The 18,408-nt window shown below is 51.7% G+C and overlaps 1 protein-coding gene across 1 annotated transcript; it reads right to left on the reverse strand.

Moving 5' to 3' along the window:
* Nucleotides 1-13,104: 13,104 nt before the first annotated feature.
* On the reverse strand, nucleotides 13,105-15,738 carry LOC132386845 (stefin-3-like). The gene is made up of 3 exons (XM_059959190.1): nucleotides 15,610-15,738; nucleotides 14,451-14,552; nucleotides 13,105-13,680 (listed from the first exon to the last, which is right to left on the reverse strand). The coding sequence occupies exons 1-3, from the start codon at nucleotides 15,661-15,663 to the stop codon at nucleotides 13,546-13,548; spliced, it is 291 nt and encodes a 96-aa protein (XP_059815173.1). The 5' UTR covers nucleotides 15,664-15,738; the 3' UTR covers nucleotides 13,105-13,545.
* Between the last annotated feature and the right edge of the window lie 2,670 nt (nucleotides 15,739-18,408).

Here is an 18,408-nt window from a genome sequence, read left to right on the forward strand (position 1 = left end):
AGTGACACCATCCGAACTCAGAGGAATTGCAGGCCAGACATGACGTGGGCACTACAGCGACCCCTAGCGCGTCAGGTGAGGAGGACAGCGATAATACAGTAAGACTGACAAACGTGTCATAGCTTGCTTGAATACAGACCAAGAGAGTGAGCACACCCAGGATTGAAGGTGAAACTGTTGTCAATCAATGTATTAACAAGCTAACACCAGTGGTGGCAGTTCTAACAGCAATTGGCTAGATGATTGGCAATCTCCTGAGAGACTTTCAGTGCTCAGCCGAATCTGTGGCTATTGATGAAGAAGAACTGAAAGTGTTTCAAACATTTAAACCGTCATTGTCCGCACCTGAATTAAGATTCACTGCTACATATAAACCATTTATCCGAGATGTTAACGATAAACACATGATGGAAGTCACACAGAAAAATATAGTCTGAGACCCTGTGTCCATGGATGTTGCAGAAATCTGCTGTCTAACACAATATAGCTTGACATCTCACTAGGCGGCAACATCGTCCGTTTGCTTCTCATTTGGCGGGTATTTTCTCTCCATTTATAGTCAACCCGTTCAATTCGTCTACATTTTATGACCCTGTATTCTAGATGCCATTTCTTTGCCAATTCTCATAATCTGTCTGAGTAGTGGTGCAGTCTCTCTAATTCCCCAAAACAAAACATCAGCCGATTCACTTCTGACTCTTCCGCTTGTTGTTTCATCAAAGAACCCCAACAGATTTGACAGGCAAGATTTTCCCCTGAAGAAATCATGCTGACTAAAGCATATTTCACCATGTGTCTCCAGGTAACCTGAGATCTCATCCTTAATAATGGACGCCAACAACTTCCCCACCACTGAGTTTAGACTATCTGGCCAAGAAGTTGCTTTCTTCTGCCTCTCTCCCTTCCTGAAGTCTGGAGAGCTGACCCAGAGATTCTTGATAAGAATGCCTCCACAATCTCTCCGGCCACCTCTTTCAGAAACCTGCGGTGTCACCATCTGGTCCAGGTGGCGAGCCTCCCTTCAGACCTTCAGGTTTCTAGGAACCTCTCACTTCTAAAGGTGACCACTCATTTCATGATCCCAGACACCTGGAACTTCCACCAAACCGCTGGTGTCTTCCACAATGTAAAACATCGCAAAACAATTTCTCACTTCTCACTTCCGCTATTTCCTTGTCCCCCATTGCTACCGCTTCAGCATCTTTTTCCTGCGGTCCGATATCCTCTCTCACCGCTCTTTTACACTTTATGCATCTGAAGAAACTTTTAGCATCCTGGTTAATTTTATTGACTGACGTAATTTCGCATTCCACCTTTACCATAAGTAATGACCTTTTCAGTTGCCTTCTGTTAAGTTTTAAAAGTTTTCCGAATAATCTGACGGCCCATTAATTTGGCTCTATTATATGCCCGCTGTTTCTTTTGTGTGCTGCCTTTGACGTCTCTTGTTGTCTACGTTTCTGTCACCTTTCCTTTAGAATAATTCTTCCTCTTTGGCATGTATATACCCTGTGCCTTCCGAGTTGCTCCCGGATAATCCTGCCATTGCTGCTCTGCCGTCACCCCTGCCAGTGTTCTTTTCCGATCAATTCTGGCCCAATACTTCTCATGGCTTTGTAATTCCCCCTAACTCCACTGTAGTACTGACTCATCTCACTTCAGGTTCTCCTTCTCAAATTTCTGAATGAATCCGAATTGTGATCACTCACCCCTAAGGTTGCTTTAACCTTAAGCTCTCTAAACAATTCTGGTTCGTTGGCGGGCAGCATTGCGTAAAACACCAAGACATTCTACAGGTATGTGAAGAGCAAGAGGATGAGATGTAAAAGAATAGGACCTATCAATTGTGACATTGGGAAAGTGTGTATGGGACTGGAAGAAATAACAGACGTACTTAATGAATTCTTTGTTTCAGTATTCACTATGGGAAAGGATCATTTTGATTATAGTGATGACTTGCAGCAGACTGAAAAACTTCTGCGTGCAGATATTATGAAAGAGGATGTGCTGGAGCTTTTGGAAGGCATTAAGTCGGATAAGTCGCCGGGAGAGAATGAGATGTACCCCAGGCTACAGTGGGAGGCGAGGAGGGAGATTGCTGAGCCTCTGGCGATGATCTTTGTCTCATCAATGAGGATGGGAGAGGTTCCGGAGGATTGGAGGGTTGCAGATGTTGTTCCTCTATTCAAGAAAGAGTTCAGAGAAAGCCCAGGAAATTATAGACCAGTGAGTCTTACCTCTGTGGTTGGTAGGTTGATGGAGAAGATCCTGAGAGTCAGGATTTATGAACATTTGGATAAGTATAATATGATTAGGTATAGTCAGCATGGCTTTCTCAAGGGCAGGTCGTGCCTTACAAGACTGATTAATTTTTTTGAGGATGTGACTAAACACGTTGATGAAAGTAGAGCAGTAGATCCTGTGTATATGGATTTCAGCAAGACATTTGATAACGTACCCCATGCAAGGCTTATTGAGAAAGTAAGAAGGCACGGGATCCAAGGGGACATTGCTTTGTTGATACAGAACTGCCTTGCCCACAGAAGGCAAACATTGGTTTTAGAGGGGTCATATCCTGCATGGAGGTCGGTCACCACTGGAGTGCCTCAGGGATCTGTTCTGGGAACCACACTCTTCGTGATTATTATACATGACCTGCATGAGGAAGTGGAGAGATTGGTCATTAATTTTGCTGATGACACAAAGGTTGGAGGTGTTATGGATAGTATGGAGGGCTGTCAGAGGTTGCAGCGGGACAATGATTGGACGCAAAACAGGGCAGGAAGTGGCAGATTGAGTTCAACTAAGGTCAGTGTGAAGTGGTTCGTTTTGGTAGGTCAAATATGAATATAGCATTACTGGTAAGGCTCTTGGCAGTGTGGAGGATTAGCGGGATCTTGGGGTCAGCGTCCACTGGACGCTCAAAGCAACTGCGCAGGTTGCCTCCGTGGTTAAGAAAGCGTACCGTCTGTTGCATAAATCGTATGATTGAATTTAGGAGCTGAGGGGTAATGTTGCGGCTATACAGGACCCTGGTCAGACCCCACTTGGAGTACTGTGCTCAGTTCTGGTCGCCTCACTACAGGAAGAACGTGGAAACCATAGAGAGGGTGCAGCGGAGATTTATGAGGATGTTGCCTGGATTGGGGAGCATGCCTTATGAGAATAGGTTGAGTGAACTCGGTCCTTTCTCCTTGGAGCGACGGAAGGTGAGAGGTGACCTGATAGAGGTGTACAAGATAATGAGAGGCATTGATCGTGGGGACAGTCAGAGGCATTTCCCTGGGCTGAAATGGCTGCCACAAGTGGGCACAGGTTTAAGGTTTTAGGGAGGAGGTACAGAGGGGATGTCAGGGTAATTTTTTTAGTCAGAGAGTAGTGAGTGCGTAGAATGGGCAGCCGGTAACGGTGTTGGACGCGGATAAAATCGGGACTTTTATGACACTTTTTGATAGGTACATGGAGCTTAGAAAAATAGAGAACTATAGGTAAGGCTAATAATTTCTAAGGTAGTGACCGTTGTGGGCCGAAGGCCCTGTATTCTGCTGTCGGTTTTCTGTGTAGCTTTGTCTCTATCACGTGATCATGGCAATCCAACTCCGTGGACCAGAGCGCCGCCCGCTGGCAGAACAACAGCGGTGCATCACAGCAGAAGACCTCCGCTCCTTTCAATGCTTGACCTGCCGCTGCCCACGAGGGCAATTAGCGGACTGGTCTTCACTGCAAGACCGTTGAAGTTCAGGAAGCGGGATGTAATGATAGACTTGCAGAGGGTGAGGCCACGCCTGGAGCACTCAGCACAGTTCTGGGCCCACTGTTTGGAAATGATGGGCAGTCTTCACTTGAGATGAGGTTATTGCGGCTGCTCTTCAGGCTGAGAGGCAGCGCTATCACAAGAGTGCAGAGGGTTCCCACAATATTCTCCGGAGTTTAAAAGAATGAAAGGGGAAGTAACTAAAATAAACAACGTCCCCAGGAGACAACGGCCCTGGGTCGCTCAGCCATGATCGTGTTGAAAGATTGATGGGCCGAGCGGCCCGCTGCTGCTCTCTGATCTGATAGTGCGTGCATTCAGTGGTGTGGGTCAGTGCACGGAGAGCGGGGGTGGGGGGAGTGAACGGCACTGGGTGATGGGCCGAGCTGCCTGCTACTGCTCTCTGATCTGATAGTGCGTGCATTCAGTGGTGTGGGTCAGTGCACGGAGAGCGGGGGTGGGGGGGAGTGAAACAGAGTCTGTGAAGGACGTTGTTGCGGAGAGGAGAGAGAAAGCGGAGCGGAGAGAGAATATCAGACGCTGAAGTGAGGGTGGGGGACACATGCTGCGATTTCAGAGCGAGGAGCATAAATCACAGGCAGAGTATGCAAATGGAATAAAGGGAATTACAGAGGCATGAGAGAGGAGCTTGCCCAGGTGGGTTGGAGGGGGATGCTGACGGGGGTGACGGCGGAACAGAGGGAGGTGCAGTCTGTGGCAATCGTTCACAAGTGGCAGCACAGAAGCGTCCACTGAATATGCAGGGGAGGCAGCCGTGGCTGACAAGGAAAGCCTGGGACGACTTAAAAGCCCAAGGAAAGGACGTACATGGAAACAAAGGGGAGTGGACATTTGAACGACTGGGAAGCCGTGGAAGTCCAACAAGAGGCAATTTTTATTAAAACGGCCTGCTCCTCTCACTGAGCATGCTCCCTTCTCCTTCACATATCGACCCTCCTGCCATCGATGCCGCCACCTTCTTTCACTAACCCTGCCCCTAATCTACGAGTAGATCCCACAGTCCACTGTCCCCTCTTGTAACATATCGCCCTGCTGCCGGGAGCAGGCCTGGCCTCTTCCCAGCTGTCCCCGCGCGGGGCGGTGGAAATCGCGTCGCCCGAAGGCCCTGGTTCTCCTTTTGTAGATACACTGTTCTTCCGTCAAAAAGTCCTAGGGATCTCCGAAAAGTGAAGATATTTTTATTCCGAATAGTTAAGATTTTCCGAATATGTAATAGTTCACAAAGCGCAGGACAGATACGTCCCACTGAAGAACTTCTCAAAACGCAGTGTAGGCCACCGTGGCTGACAAGGGAAGGTGAGAACGGCAGGAGAGCCCAAGGAAAGGACGGAAATGGCAACAAAGGGGAGTGGACAGTTCAATGATTGGGACGCTGTGCAAGTCCAGCAAGAGGCAATTGCTATGAAAGGCGGTAAGTGATGAAACAGTGAAATGTGAAGGCTAACTCGGCAATAAGATAAAGTGGCATATCAGAAGTTTATTTTTCAGTTCTATAAAGAATAAAAAGGCGTTGAGAATTGATATTGGACCATTCCAGAATGATGCTGCTGAGGTAGTAATGGACGACAACGAAATGGCGGATGAACTGAATGGGAAATCCGCATCAGTCTCCACGGTGCAAGTCACTATCAGTGTGCCCGAGCCCCCGGAGTGCGATCACTACTGCAAAGGAAAAGGTGCGAGTCAAACACGAAGGCCTTACGTCACCGGAACCAGATGGACTACATCACAGAGTCCGGAGAGAGGTTGCTCATAGTTACTGAATGCATGGGTCATGATCTTTCCAGAATCACTCGATCCCGGCATGGCCCAGGAGGACGGGAAATTTCCAGCTGTCACACCGCTGTTTAAGGAGGCAGGAGGGCAAAAGAGAGGACATAGCAGCCGGACCTCAGTGGCTGGGGAAGTGTTGGGAGTCTATTATTTAGTGCGAGGTTTTGGAGACGAATGATAAAATAAGCCAAAGTCAGGATGTCATCTGTGAAGGGAAATCTCACCTGACACAAAAAGTGCAAAACTTTAAACGGCAAAACGTGTCGGATTGAATACGGCGTTGGGAAACGCATGATAATGCATTTTGGTAAAAAGGAACAATTGTGCGGACTGTTATGTAAATGGGGAGGGACTTCAAACATCAGAGGGGCAGAGCTTGGGTCTTGGCGCAAGACTGCCAGCAGGCTGATTCTCTGAAAAAGAGGGCAGGTGCAATGTTGGCGTTTCTCTGAAGTGGAATAGGATGTAAAATGGAAGAGATGTTCTGGAGCTTTATCAGAAACTCGTCGGACCACACCGTCTGTCAAAAGCTTTTCGGGCCTCCTGTCTCAGAAAGGATGTATTGCCATGCGACAGAGTCCAGAGGAGGCTCGCGAGGATGGCTCCGGGAACGAAGCGGTTAACATGGGAGGAGCGTTTGGCAGCTTCGGGCCTGGACTCACTGGAATTTCGAAGAAAGCCGGGGGTCTCACTGAGGGGCCAGTCTTTGGGAACAGAAGTAAGAAGGATGTTTCTGGTCAAACAACGGTGACCCTGTGGGATGCTCTGCCACAGTCTGCGGTGGAGGGCAAGTCCGTGGGAATACTGGAGCGGAGGTTAATAGATGCGTGATGGCACGGGGCATCACGGGATATGTTGAGAGGGCGGGTGTATGGAGGTGAATGGGATCCGGTATCAGCCGTGATGAAATGGCGGTGAGACTGGATGGCCTGAATGACTAACTCTACCCCTATGTCTTATCGTCTTTTCGTCTTACCACACTGTGCCCAGTGACGCGGAGAGGGGTAGGGAGCTCCAGCTAAGAGGGGCTCAAAAAGAGAGTTAGATTCTGGAGGAGGGAGTGAGGAAGGCGGAGTGTGAGAGGCGGTGCAAGGTGGGAGGAGGAGGAGAGGGAGATGGACGCGAAGAGGGAAGGAGCGAGGGAGAGTGAAGTTAAAAGGATAGTAGAGGGAGGGTTAGGAGGGGGAGGAAACATTAGGGTCTCTGACACGTTTGCAAACGTTCTGAAAGATTCCGAACTCCGGGATCTCTTGTGGCGAGGTTGGGGAGAGAATGGCCGGAAATTGTCCTACCGTCCACCTCTACTGCTTAATTTCTCGTCTCCCTGGCGACCCTCCCACCGCAGTCTCACGCCCTCGGTCCCGCGCACCCTTTCTGTGTATCCCACCCGCCTGACTCTGTGTCTGTCACTACCCTGTTCCAAGATGTAACCCGATAAATAACTAAATAGCCGTTTGTATGTCGCGATGAGAGGGTTAAGGACAGATTGCTGCCTCCCATTCAAGACACCGCCTCCTCCCACCGGCTCCTCCCAGTGACAGAGCCGCGAGCCCCCAGTGACCCTGCCACCACCTTCCACTGAACCCACCATACCCCCATGGTTTCCGCCCCGCTTCCCACTGGCTGGCGTCCCCTATTCTCAGTGACCCTGACCCTGCCTCACACTGATCCCGTCCCCGACAACTTACTGACCTCGCCCTTCGTTCCATTCACCGCCCCACCTCCCGCTTGCCCAGTCACTTCCTTCCACTGACTACGCCCCGCCCATACTGACTCCGTCCTCTCTTCCCGCTGGCTCCGCCCACTCATCTCAATGGCCCCGCCCCCTCCTCACACTGAGCATGCTCCCTTCTCCGCTGCGCATCGACCCTCCTCCCATCGATGCCACCACCTCCCTTCACTAACCCTGCCCCTAGTAGATCACCGAATCTACTATCCCCTCCTGTGACATATCGCTGGGAGCAGGCCTGGCATCTTCTCAGCTGTCCCCGCGCAGGGCTGTATTTGCGAATGTATACACTCCAAATACCGATGACTCCTTGTTCTTTGAACGTCTTTTCTCGTTTCTGCCTGATTTGAATCGGTATTCCTTAGTGATCGGTGGAGATTTTAATTTTTGGCTTGACCCTATATTAGACCGCTCTTCAAGTAAAACCCCTGTCAGTAATAAATCACTTACTTTTTAAATATTTTTATCTCAATGTGGTATTCTTGACGTGCGGCCGGTTTCCTGCTAAAAAAAGTCCCCAGTTATTGCATCTGCGAAAATTTAAATTATTTTTTTTTGAATACTTTGGAAGTCCGTAAGCCAGAACGAAATCACCAAAGAGGTGTTCTGAAACCCGAAGCTTCCGATCGCAAACAGTGACGCGAGAATGTGTCTGCCAGATGGATAACTTTCAGCCAAAGGAATCAAATCAAGCTGAGAAACAGTTTAAGTATGTCTTCGGCATGGCTGATAGGAATTCAATCCTACCTGCTGGAAGGAGCACCTGTTAGTCTGGACAGAGTTTGGGTAAGCGCCGAAGACAGGAGGGTAAATAATGACTGACCAACTTCAATACGTTCAATGACTTGTTCAACCTCCGTCGTGTAACTGTGCTGCAAATTCGCTGCTCTCGCGATAATTCACAGTAAAATAACGATCTGGTTATTTTGTCAACCAGCTTTTTAATTCTCTGTTCTATCAGACCATTTCAAAGAACGTTGTTAACAAGCGAAAGGACTGACTGTCAGCTAGTCTATGATAAATACGCCTCAGCGACGTGTGTTATTTTATTTCGAGAGCAGCTTCAGGTTTGCCTCCACTTCAGAGATTCAGTGCGCGCGTGCTGTGGTCACCAGGCAAACAGATTGTCCGGCACAAGATCATTGCTCACACTGGCCATGACAGTTTAGAGGGGTCATCGATCAGCCTCGACCCGTCTCGCTAGCAGCGTGTTCCCCGCACCCACCGGTCTCTGCGTGACACAAAAACAAACAAAATCTTCCCCTGGCAACACTCCAGCCCCTCAGTTCCCTCCAGTCCCCGTAATCAAAGGTCACGACTTACCCTCCTTCCCCCAAAGTGAAAAGCGCTGGCTCACTCAAACGCTCCTCATACACAGAACTGCCGCTCCCTGGATTTACGTGCAATGTGTGTTTGCTCTAGCCTTCCTCTCAGCTTGAACTAGTCTGGCCATTCTCCTCGGACCTCTCCCATTGAAAAGGTGTCCGCACCCCCGCACAGAACTGCCGCTCCCTGGATTTACGTGCAATGTGTGTTTACTCTCCCCTTCCCCTCAGCTTGAACTAGTCTGGCCATTCTCCTCGGACCTCTCCCATTGAAAAGGTGTTCCCCGCCCCCCTCCACAGAACTGCCGCTCCCTGGATTTACGTGCAATGTGTGTTTACTCTCCCCTTCCTCTCAGCTGGAACTAGTCTGGCCATTCTCCTCGGACCTCTCCCATTGAAAAGGTGTCTCCCCCCCCCCACAGAACTGCCGCTCCCTGGATTTACGTGCAATGTGTGTTTGCTCTCGCCTTCCTCTCAGCTTGAACTAGTCTGGCCATTCTCCTCGGACCTCTCCCATTGAAAAGGTGTCCACACCTCCACCCCCCTCCACAGAACTGCCGCTCCCTGGATTTACGTGCAATGTGTGTTTACTCTCGCCTTCCTCTCAGCTTGAACTAGTCTGGCCATTCTCCACGGACCTCTCCCATTGAAAAGGTGTTCCCCCCCCCCACAGAACTGCCGCTCCCTGGATTTACGTGCAATGTGTGTTTACTCTCCCCTTCCTCTCAGCTTGAACTAGTCTGGCCATTCTCCTCGGACCTCTCCCATTGAAAATGTGTTCCCCCCCCCCCACCACAGAACTGCCGACCACTGGAATTAACTTTTGTTTCGAAGCAAAATTAATCCCACTGTCATAGTCCATCAAAACCGATTTCGTCCTTTTTCCGAATTATGACTCGTCAAGCGTCTGGTCATCTCTCATTCTTCTCGGTGTTAACCTGGCAAGATTACGTGGGGAGCGCCAGTACTAATGGGACTCGTTCCGACAACAATCAGTCTATACCGGTGAGAGGGAAATCACGACACAGAGCCCTCCAGGGCTCAGGACAGGGAGCTGGTGCTGACTCCACGGCCAGATCTGCCAGGATATGATTGTCCTGACAGACCAGGTGGCCGACCCCTGCTCCTGTACTCTCCGTTGTTGTGTAAGGGGAGCGGGGGGTGGGACATAGAAAGGGAGGGAGGGGGCTTCAGAAGGGACGGACCAGGAGGCGAAGCAGAGAAATGATCAGCCGATCAGATCTTGGGCCGGCAGGTGGAGACCTCCGCCAAAACCGTCACCATTAAACCCTTCCCCACTTCCCCAGGCATCCCACGAATCCCCTCCGCACATGCAACTCCGCCCTCCCCGTGGGATGATCACCAGCCCCAGAAAGAGGCAAAACACAGAGTCAATTGAATCAATGCAATTTTATTTATGCGAAATGTCTGCAGTCGAACATCCACCGCGCTCGGGGCTCCGGCGAGCTGAAAGAATGCGGGTGGGGGCGAGGTATCGGGACCACTGGGACCCCATTGACCTTTGGGTGGGGGTGATCAGGGAGAGGGGAGTGGATGCTTGGAGGGGCCACTGATGTGTAATCTACCCCTCAGCCCTCCGATGGGGGGTCGGTCGGGGAGTGGGCTTTCGGCCGGAGCACAGGAAGATCCAAGTGAGCTGATATTGAACCACCTGGCGGGAGTGGGGTCCTGGTATTCCCCGGTGTTACAGGCCGACAGCACGGTCGAGCGGTGTGGCCGGGATGTGGGAGAAGGGGGCGGTGGTGGAGGGGTTGCCGCTGGTGGGCGATCCGTGGCGGTTAGAAGCAGAGCGAGGTCGGTGCGAGTGCGGTGTCCTCACTCCCTCCAGACGAGGGGAACCAGGTGATCGTTCCTCATGTTGTTTTCCGCCTGCGCGACCAGAAACGGACCACCACAAGGCGAGTCGTAGATTTCAATGTGGAGATAATTGTGGGTGAATCCAGTATCGACCTGTTCAGGGGAAAGGGGAGGAAAGACGGTGACAGACGGAGGTACTGTCGCCCATCCACACCACCCTCCCCCACATCCTCCACCCTCCCTCGTCCCCACAGTCACCCATTCCGCCAGGACACCTCGCTCCATCTTTGTCAACCCTTCCCTCCCGTAAACATTTCGGCACCTTCGTTATCTCCTCCTATCCTATTTCTCCGTAGCCTGTCCGTCGCAACCTCCCTCCCCTACACGCATCCCCGTCTCCATTGCCTCCAAACTCCCCGACGCCCTCACACTGCGACAACCTCTCCGTTCGGGATACGGTTCCCGGTCTCCGTCAACTCGTCCCCTCATTACACACGATACACGTTCGTCACTCACTCCCATGTACCCGTCTCCCTCTACGTCAGCCCTTCTTTCCCCTGTACCGCTCCACATTTTCATCAAGCCCTCCCTCCTCTACACACGTTGGCGTGTTCGTCACTCACTCCTATGCACCCCTCCAAATCTACGTCACCCCGCACCCCGATACCATTTCCGTCTTCGTTCACCCCTCCCGTACACCCCATCGCAACTTGGTCACAATCCCCCCCCCCCATAGCCCTTCTCGAATCCGAGATTTCTTCCTCCCCCTACTCACCACCCTGTCTTCGTCACTCTTTCCCCCTCTACGCACCTCCACGCCTCCATCGCGCGCGTCCTACCACTACAACACTCCCCGTCTCCGTCAGTTCCTCCTCCCCCTACACTCTCCCAAGAGTGTGACGCTCCGCTCCGGAGACATTACCTTGACCAGATACATGGTGCCAATCACCTCCGACACACGAAATTCTATCGGCTCAAAGCTAGTCACTTTCTGACTGCAATTCTTCTCCACTGCAGGCCTCACCTGGGAAGGGCAGAAAATCTCTCAGAGCCTCCGAAAAGGATTGCTAAACCACCGGAGTGGGACAAGGCAGAAGCCCCGTATTATCTGACCGTCTCCGCCTAACTCCTCCACTATACTTTGTCCAATACATCTCTCCTCTCCACTCCACCCCCTCTGTCCTGCGCTCTCTTGTCCTTTCTCACCCTCGCTTTCCAGATCTTTCGTTCCCCATCTCCCTTTTCTCCCCTCCTCTCCCCATCTGACGCCTCTCCTCTCTACCCTCACTCTTTCAACTCTACAAGACTCATTTTGTTCTTCACACCATGATCTCTCTCTCCTTTATCAGCTCTACCATCTTTCTCGCCCCTTTTCTCTCGTCATTCTCCGCCCTTCATTCTGTCGCGCTGTCCTTCCCTCCCTCTTGCTGTCTCTCCCGGACTCACTCACTCTCTCCCGTCGCTCTCCCTCCCTCTCTACCCTCTCCACCACATCGCCCTCTCCGCCATCCTTCCTTCCCTCCATACTGTCTCCATACCTCCATTCTTTTTCTCTCGCACTTTTCTCTCTTCTCTCCTCCCTTAGCCGTAGTCGCTCACTTCGTCCTCACTCACCGCTTCTCCCCTCTCCCCGAGTCCTGTCTCTACTCCATTATTTCTGGCAATCTCTTTCACCCTTCGTATCCACCGTTTATCTTGCCCCGTCTCAGACCTGTGTCTCTCCCCCTTCACTCCCACTTCCTCTCTCTCTCTCTCTCTCTCTCTCTCTCTCTCTCTCTCTCTCTCTCGTCCCCCCCCCCCTCGGACCTCTCCCATTGAAAAGGTGTTTCCCCCCTCCCCACAGAACTGCCGCTCCCTGGATTTACGTGCAATGTGTGTTTACTCTCCCCTTCCTCTCAGCTTGAACTGGTCTGGCCATTCTCCTCGGACCTCTCCCATTGAAAAGGTGTTTCCCCCCTCCCCACAGAACTGCCGCTCCCTGGAATTACGTGCAATGTGTGTTTACTCTCACCTTCCTCTCAGCTTGAACTAGTCTGGCCATTCTCCTCGGACCTCTCCCATTGAAAAGGTGTCTCCCCGCCCCCACAGAACTGCCGACCACTGGAATTAACTTTTGTTTCGAAGCAAAATTAATCCCACGGTCAAAGTCCGTTAAAACCGATTTCATCCTTTTTCCGAATTATGACTTGTTAAGCGTCTGGTCATCTCTCATTCTTCTCGGTGTTAACCTGGCAAGATTACGTGGGGAGCGCCAGTACTAATGGGACTCGTTCCGACAACAATCAGTCTATACCGGTGAGAGGGAAATCACTACACAGAGCCCTCTAGGCTCAGGACAGGGAGCTGGGGCTGACTCCACGGCCAGATCTGCCAGGATATGATTGTCCTGACTGACCAGGTGGCCGACCCCTGCTCCTGTACTCTCCGTTGTTGTGTAAGGGGAGCGGGGGGTGGGACATAGAAAGGGAGGGAGGGGGCTTCAGAAGGGACGGACCAGGAGGCGAAGCAGAGAAATGATCAGCCGATCAGATCTTGGGCCGGCAGGTGGAGACCTCCGCCAAAACCGTCACCATTAAACCCTTCCCCACTTCCCCAGGCATCCCACGAATCCCCTCCGCACATGCAACTCCGCCCTCCCCGTGGGATGATCACCAGCCCCAGAAAGAGGCAAAACACAGAGTCAATTGAATCAATGCAATTTTATTTATGCGAAATGTCTGCAGTCGAACATCCACCGCGCTCGGGGCTCCGGCGAGCTGAAAGAATGCGGGTGGGGGCGAGGTATCGGGACCACTGGGACCCCATTGACCTTTGGGTGGGGGTGATCAGGGAGAGGGGAGTGGATGCTTGGAGGGGCCACTGATGTGTAATCTACCCCTCAGCCCTCCGATGGGGGGTCGGTCGGGGAGTGGGCTTTCGGCCGGAGCACAGGAAGATCCAAGTGAGCTGATATTGAACCACCTGGCGGGAGTGGGGTCCTGGTATTCCCCGGTGTTACCGGCCGACAGCACGGTCGAGCGGTGTGGCCGGGATGTGGGAGAAGGGGGCGGTGGTGGAGGGGTTGCCGCTGGTGGGCGATCCGTGGCGGTTAGAAGCAGAGCGAGGTCGGTGCGAGTGCGGTGTCCTCACTCCCTCCAGACGAGGGGAACCAGGTGATCGTTCCTCATGTTGTTTTCCGCCTGCGCGACCAGAAACGGACCACCACAAGGCGAGTCGTAGATTTCAACGTGGAGATAATTGTGGGTGAATCCAGTATCGACCTGTTCAGGGGAAAGGGGAGGAAAGACGGTGACAGACGGAGCTACTGTCGCCCATCCACACCACCCTCCCCCACGTCCTCCACCCTCCCTCGTCCCCACAGTCACCCATTCCGCCAGGACACCTCGCTCCATCTTTGTCAACCCTTCCCTCCCGTATACATTTCGGCACCTTCGTTATCTCCTCCTATCCTATTTCTCCGTAGCGTGTCCGTCGCAACCTCCCTCCCCTACACGCATCCCCGTCTCCATTGCTCCAAACTCACCGACGCCCTCACACTGCGACAACCGCTCCGTTCGGGATACGGTTCCCGGTCTCCGTCAACTCGTCCCCTCATTACACACGATACACGTTCGTCACTCACTCCCATGTACCCGTCTCCCTCTACGTCAGCCCCTCCTTCCCCTGTACCGCTCCACATTTTCATCAAGCCCTCCCTCCTCTACACACGTTGGCGTGTGCGTCACTCACTCCCATGCACCCCTCCAAATCTACGTCACCCCGCACCCCGATACCATTTCCCGTCTTCGTTCACCCCTCCCGTACACCCCATCGCAACTTGGTCTCAATTCCCCCCCCCGAATAGCCCTTCTCGAATCCGAGATTTCTTCCTCCCCCTACTCACCACCCTGTCTTCGTCACTCTTTCCCCCTCTACGCATCTCCACGCCTCCATCGCGCGCGTCCTACCACTACAACACTCCCCGTCTCCGTCAGTTCCTCCTCCCCCTACACTCTCCCAAGAGTGTGACGCTCCGCTCCGGAGACATTACCTTGACCAGATACATGGTGCCAATCACCTCCGACACACGATACTCTATCGGCTCAAAGCTAGTCGCTTTCTGACTGCATTTCTTCTCCACTGCAGGCCTCACCTGGGCAGGGCAGAAAATCTCTCAGTGCCTCCGAAAAGGATTGCTAAACCACCGGAGTGGGACAAGGCAGAAGCCCCGTACTATCTGACCGTCTCCGCCTAACTCCTCCACTATACTTTGTCCAATACATCTCTCCTCTCCACTCCACCCCCTCTGTCCTGCGCTCTCTTGTCCTTTCTCACCCTCGCTTTCCAGAGCTTTCGTTCCCCATCTCCCTTTTCTCCCCTCCTCTCCCCATCTGTCGCCTCTCCTCTCTACCCTCACTCTTTCAACTCTACCTCAAGACTCATTTTGTTCTTCACACCATGACCTCTCTCTCTCTCTCTCTCTCTCTCTCCCTCTCTCTCTCTCCTTCATCAGTACCATCTTTCTCGCCCCTTTTCTCTCGTCATTCTCCTCCCTTCTTTCTGTCGCGCAGTCCTCCCCTCCCTCCTGCTGTCTCCCCCGGACTCTCTCACTCTCTCCCTGCATCTCATGTCGCCGCACTCTCTCCCGTCGCTCTCACTCCCTCTCTACCCCTCCTCTGTCCACCACATCGCCCTCGCCGCCATCCTTCCTTCCCTCCATACTGTCTCCATACCTCCATTCTCTTTCTCTCGCACTTTTCTCTCTTCTCTCCTCCCTTCCAGCCGTAGTCGCTCACTTCGTCCTCTGACTTTCTATTCCTCTCTCTCTCTCTCTCCCTCTCTCTCTCTCTCTCTCCTCTCTCTCTCTCTCTCTCTCTCTCTCTCTCTCTCTCACTCTCTCTCTCTCTCTCTCTCTCTCTCTCTCTCTCTCTCTCTCTCTCTCTCTCTCTCTCTCTCTCTCTCTCTCCTCTCTCTCTCTCTCTCTCTCTCTCTCTCTCTCTCTCTCTCTCTCTCTCTCTCTCTCTCTCCATGCCCTGACTAACCCACCAGTCTTTCCCTTGTCTCTCCCGTGACTCTATCTGGCCCTACCCTCTCCCCACACTCTCAACCTCCTCTATCCCCATCCGCCAGACCCTTTGCCCATCACCCCCGTCTCTTCCGCGCACCCCCACTCCTCAATAACAGCGAGTGCAGGAGGTCTGACAAATCACCTTTGTGAGGATATCCTTCACTTTATCATCAGCCTTCAGCACTGTGCTTGACATCTTCAGCTGCTCTGTGTCTTTCTGCAATCCTTCCGTCAGCGTCTCTCTCTCTCTCCTTCTCTGTCTGTCTTCCAATGCTCCGTCTCTGCTTTATAGACCCTCCCCTTCCTGCCTCCCACGCCTCATGCCTTCCCTCCACGCCTCTGCACGATCTGTCCCTCCCCATCCTCTTAGCCAATCCCCTTCGCCTTCCTATCCCATTTTCCCCCTGCGCTAACCAACCCAGTCTCATAGGTATAATTCTAACTTCCGCCTCACTCTCTCTGCCACTCTTTCCTCTCGGTTATGTCGCCCTTTTCGGAACAAGGTAGATGGACTTGTCACGCCGTTCCAGTTTGGCAGGTGTGATGTTGTAGGCATCACGGAATCACAGCTGAAAGGAAATTATATCTGGGAGCTTTATGTCCAAGGGTGCACATTGCATCGGAAGGACGGGCGGGAAGGCAGAGTGGGCGGCGTCCTTCTGTCGGTAAAACATGAAATGAAATTATTAGAAAGCGGTGACATATGGTCTTTGTTTCAATCAGATCCCCTCTCATCCTTCTAAATTCCAGTGTGTACAAGCCCAGTCGCTCCAATCTTTCAACGTATGACATTCCCGCCATCCCGGGAATTAACCTCGTGAACCTACGCTCCACTCCCTCAATAGCAAGAATGTCCTTCCTCACATTTGGAGACCAAAACTGCACACAATACTCCAGGTGTGGTCTCACCAGGGCCCTGTACAGCTACAGAAGGAGCTCTTTACTCCTATACTCAACTCCCATTGTTATGAAGGCCAGCATGCCATTAGCTTTCTTCACTGCCTGCTGTACCTGCAAGCTTACTTTCAGTGACTGATGAACAAGAATACCTAGATTTCGATGTACTTCTTCTTGTCCGAACTTCACACCATTCAGATAGTAATCTGCCTTCCTGTTTGTGCTACCAAAGGTCCTCAATGGATGCTTCTCCGGTATTCACCACTGAGAGGGAACCTGTTGACGGTGAGGACAATATGAGTGAGGGTGATGTTCTGTAGCTAATTGATATTAAGGGAGAGGAGGTGTTGGAGTTGTTAAAATACATTAGGACGGATAAGTCCCCGGGGCCTGGCGGAATATTCCCCAGGCTGCTTCACGAGGCAAGGGAAGAGATTGCTGAACCTCTGGCTAGGATCTTTATGTCCTCGTTGTCCACGGGAATGGTACTGGAGGATTGGAGGGAGGAGAATGTTGTACCCTTGTTCAAAAAAGTTAGTAGGGATAGTCCAGGTAATTATAGACAAGTGAGCCTTACGTCTGTGGTGGGAAAGTTGTTGGATAAGACTCTTAGAGACAGGATCTATGGGACCGTCAGCATGGCTCTGTGAAGGGAAGATCGTGTCTAACAGGCCTGTGGGAGTTCTTTCAGGGAGTGACCAGGCATACAGATGAGGGTAGATCAGTGGATGTGATCTACATGGATAGTAGTGAGACATTTGACAAGGTTCCACACGGTAGGCTTATTCAGAAAGTCAGAAGGCGTGAGATCCAGGGAAGTTTGGCCAGGTGGATTCAGAATTGGCTTGCCTGCAGGGGGCAGAGTGTCGTGGTGGAGGGAGTACATTCAGAATAGAGGTTTGTAACTAGTGGTGTCCCACAAGGATCTGTTCTGGGACCTCTACTTTTTGTGTTTTTTATTAATGACCTGGATGTGGGGGTAGAAGGGTGGGTTGGCAAGTTTGCAGACGGCGCAAAGGTTGGTGGTGTTGTAGATAGTGTAGAGGATTGTCGAAGATTGCAAATGGACATCGATATGATGCCGAAGCGGTCTGAGAAGTGGCAGATGGAATTCAACCCGGAGAATTGGTACACTTTGGAAGGACAAACTTCAAGGCAGATTACAACTAAATGGGCAGTACACTTGGTAGTGCGGAGGAGATTTTTTAAGTCAATGGATAGCGTTTAAGAGTCACGAGGGAATGATGCAGCTCTATAAATCTCTGGTTAGGCCACACTTGGAGTACTGTATCCAGCTCTGGTCGCCTCACTATAGGTAGGATGTGGAAGCATTGGAAAGGCTACAGAGGAGATTTACCAGGATGATGCCTGGTTTAGAGAGTATGGGATTATGATCAAGAGATTAATGGAGGTAGTGTTTTACACATTGCAGAGAAGGATGATGAGAGGAGACATAGAACCATAGAACCGTAGAACATTACAGCACAGAAACAGGCTTTTTGGCCCTTCTTGGCTGTGCCGAACCATTTTTCCGCCTAGTTCCACTGACCTGCACCTGGGCCATATCCCTCCAAACCCCTCTCATCCATATACCTGTCCAAGTTCTTCTTAAATGTCACAAGTGAGCCCGCATTCACCACTTCATCTGGCAGCTCATTCCACACTCCCACTACTCTCTGTGTGAAGAAACCCTCCCGACCATGTTCCCTTTAAACTTTTCTCCCTTCACCCTTAACCCACGACCTCTGGTATTTTTCTCCCCTGATAGAGGTATACAAGATATTATGAGGAAGAGACAGAGTGGACAGCCAGCGCCTCTTCCGCAGGGCACCACTGCTCAGTACAAGAGGACATGGCTTTGAGTTAAGGGATGGGATTACTCAGAGAGTGGTTGGTGCGTGGAATGCACTGCCTGAGTCAGTGATGGAGACAGATACACCAGTGAACTTTAAGAGACTACTGGGCAGATATATGGAGGAATTGAAGGTGGGGGGTTACGTTGCAGGCAGGGTTTAAGGGTCGGTACAAACCTGTACTGTGTTGT

The sequence above is a fragment of the Hypanus sabinus genome, unplaced genomic scaffold, assembly GCF_030144855.1.
Source record: "Hypanus sabinus isolate sHypSab1 unplaced genomic scaffold, sHypSab1.hap1 scaffold_1341, whole genome shotgun sequence".
Lineage (NCBI taxonomy): Eukaryota > Metazoa > Chordata > Chondrichthyes > Myliobatiformes > Dasyatidae > Hypanus > Hypanus sabinus.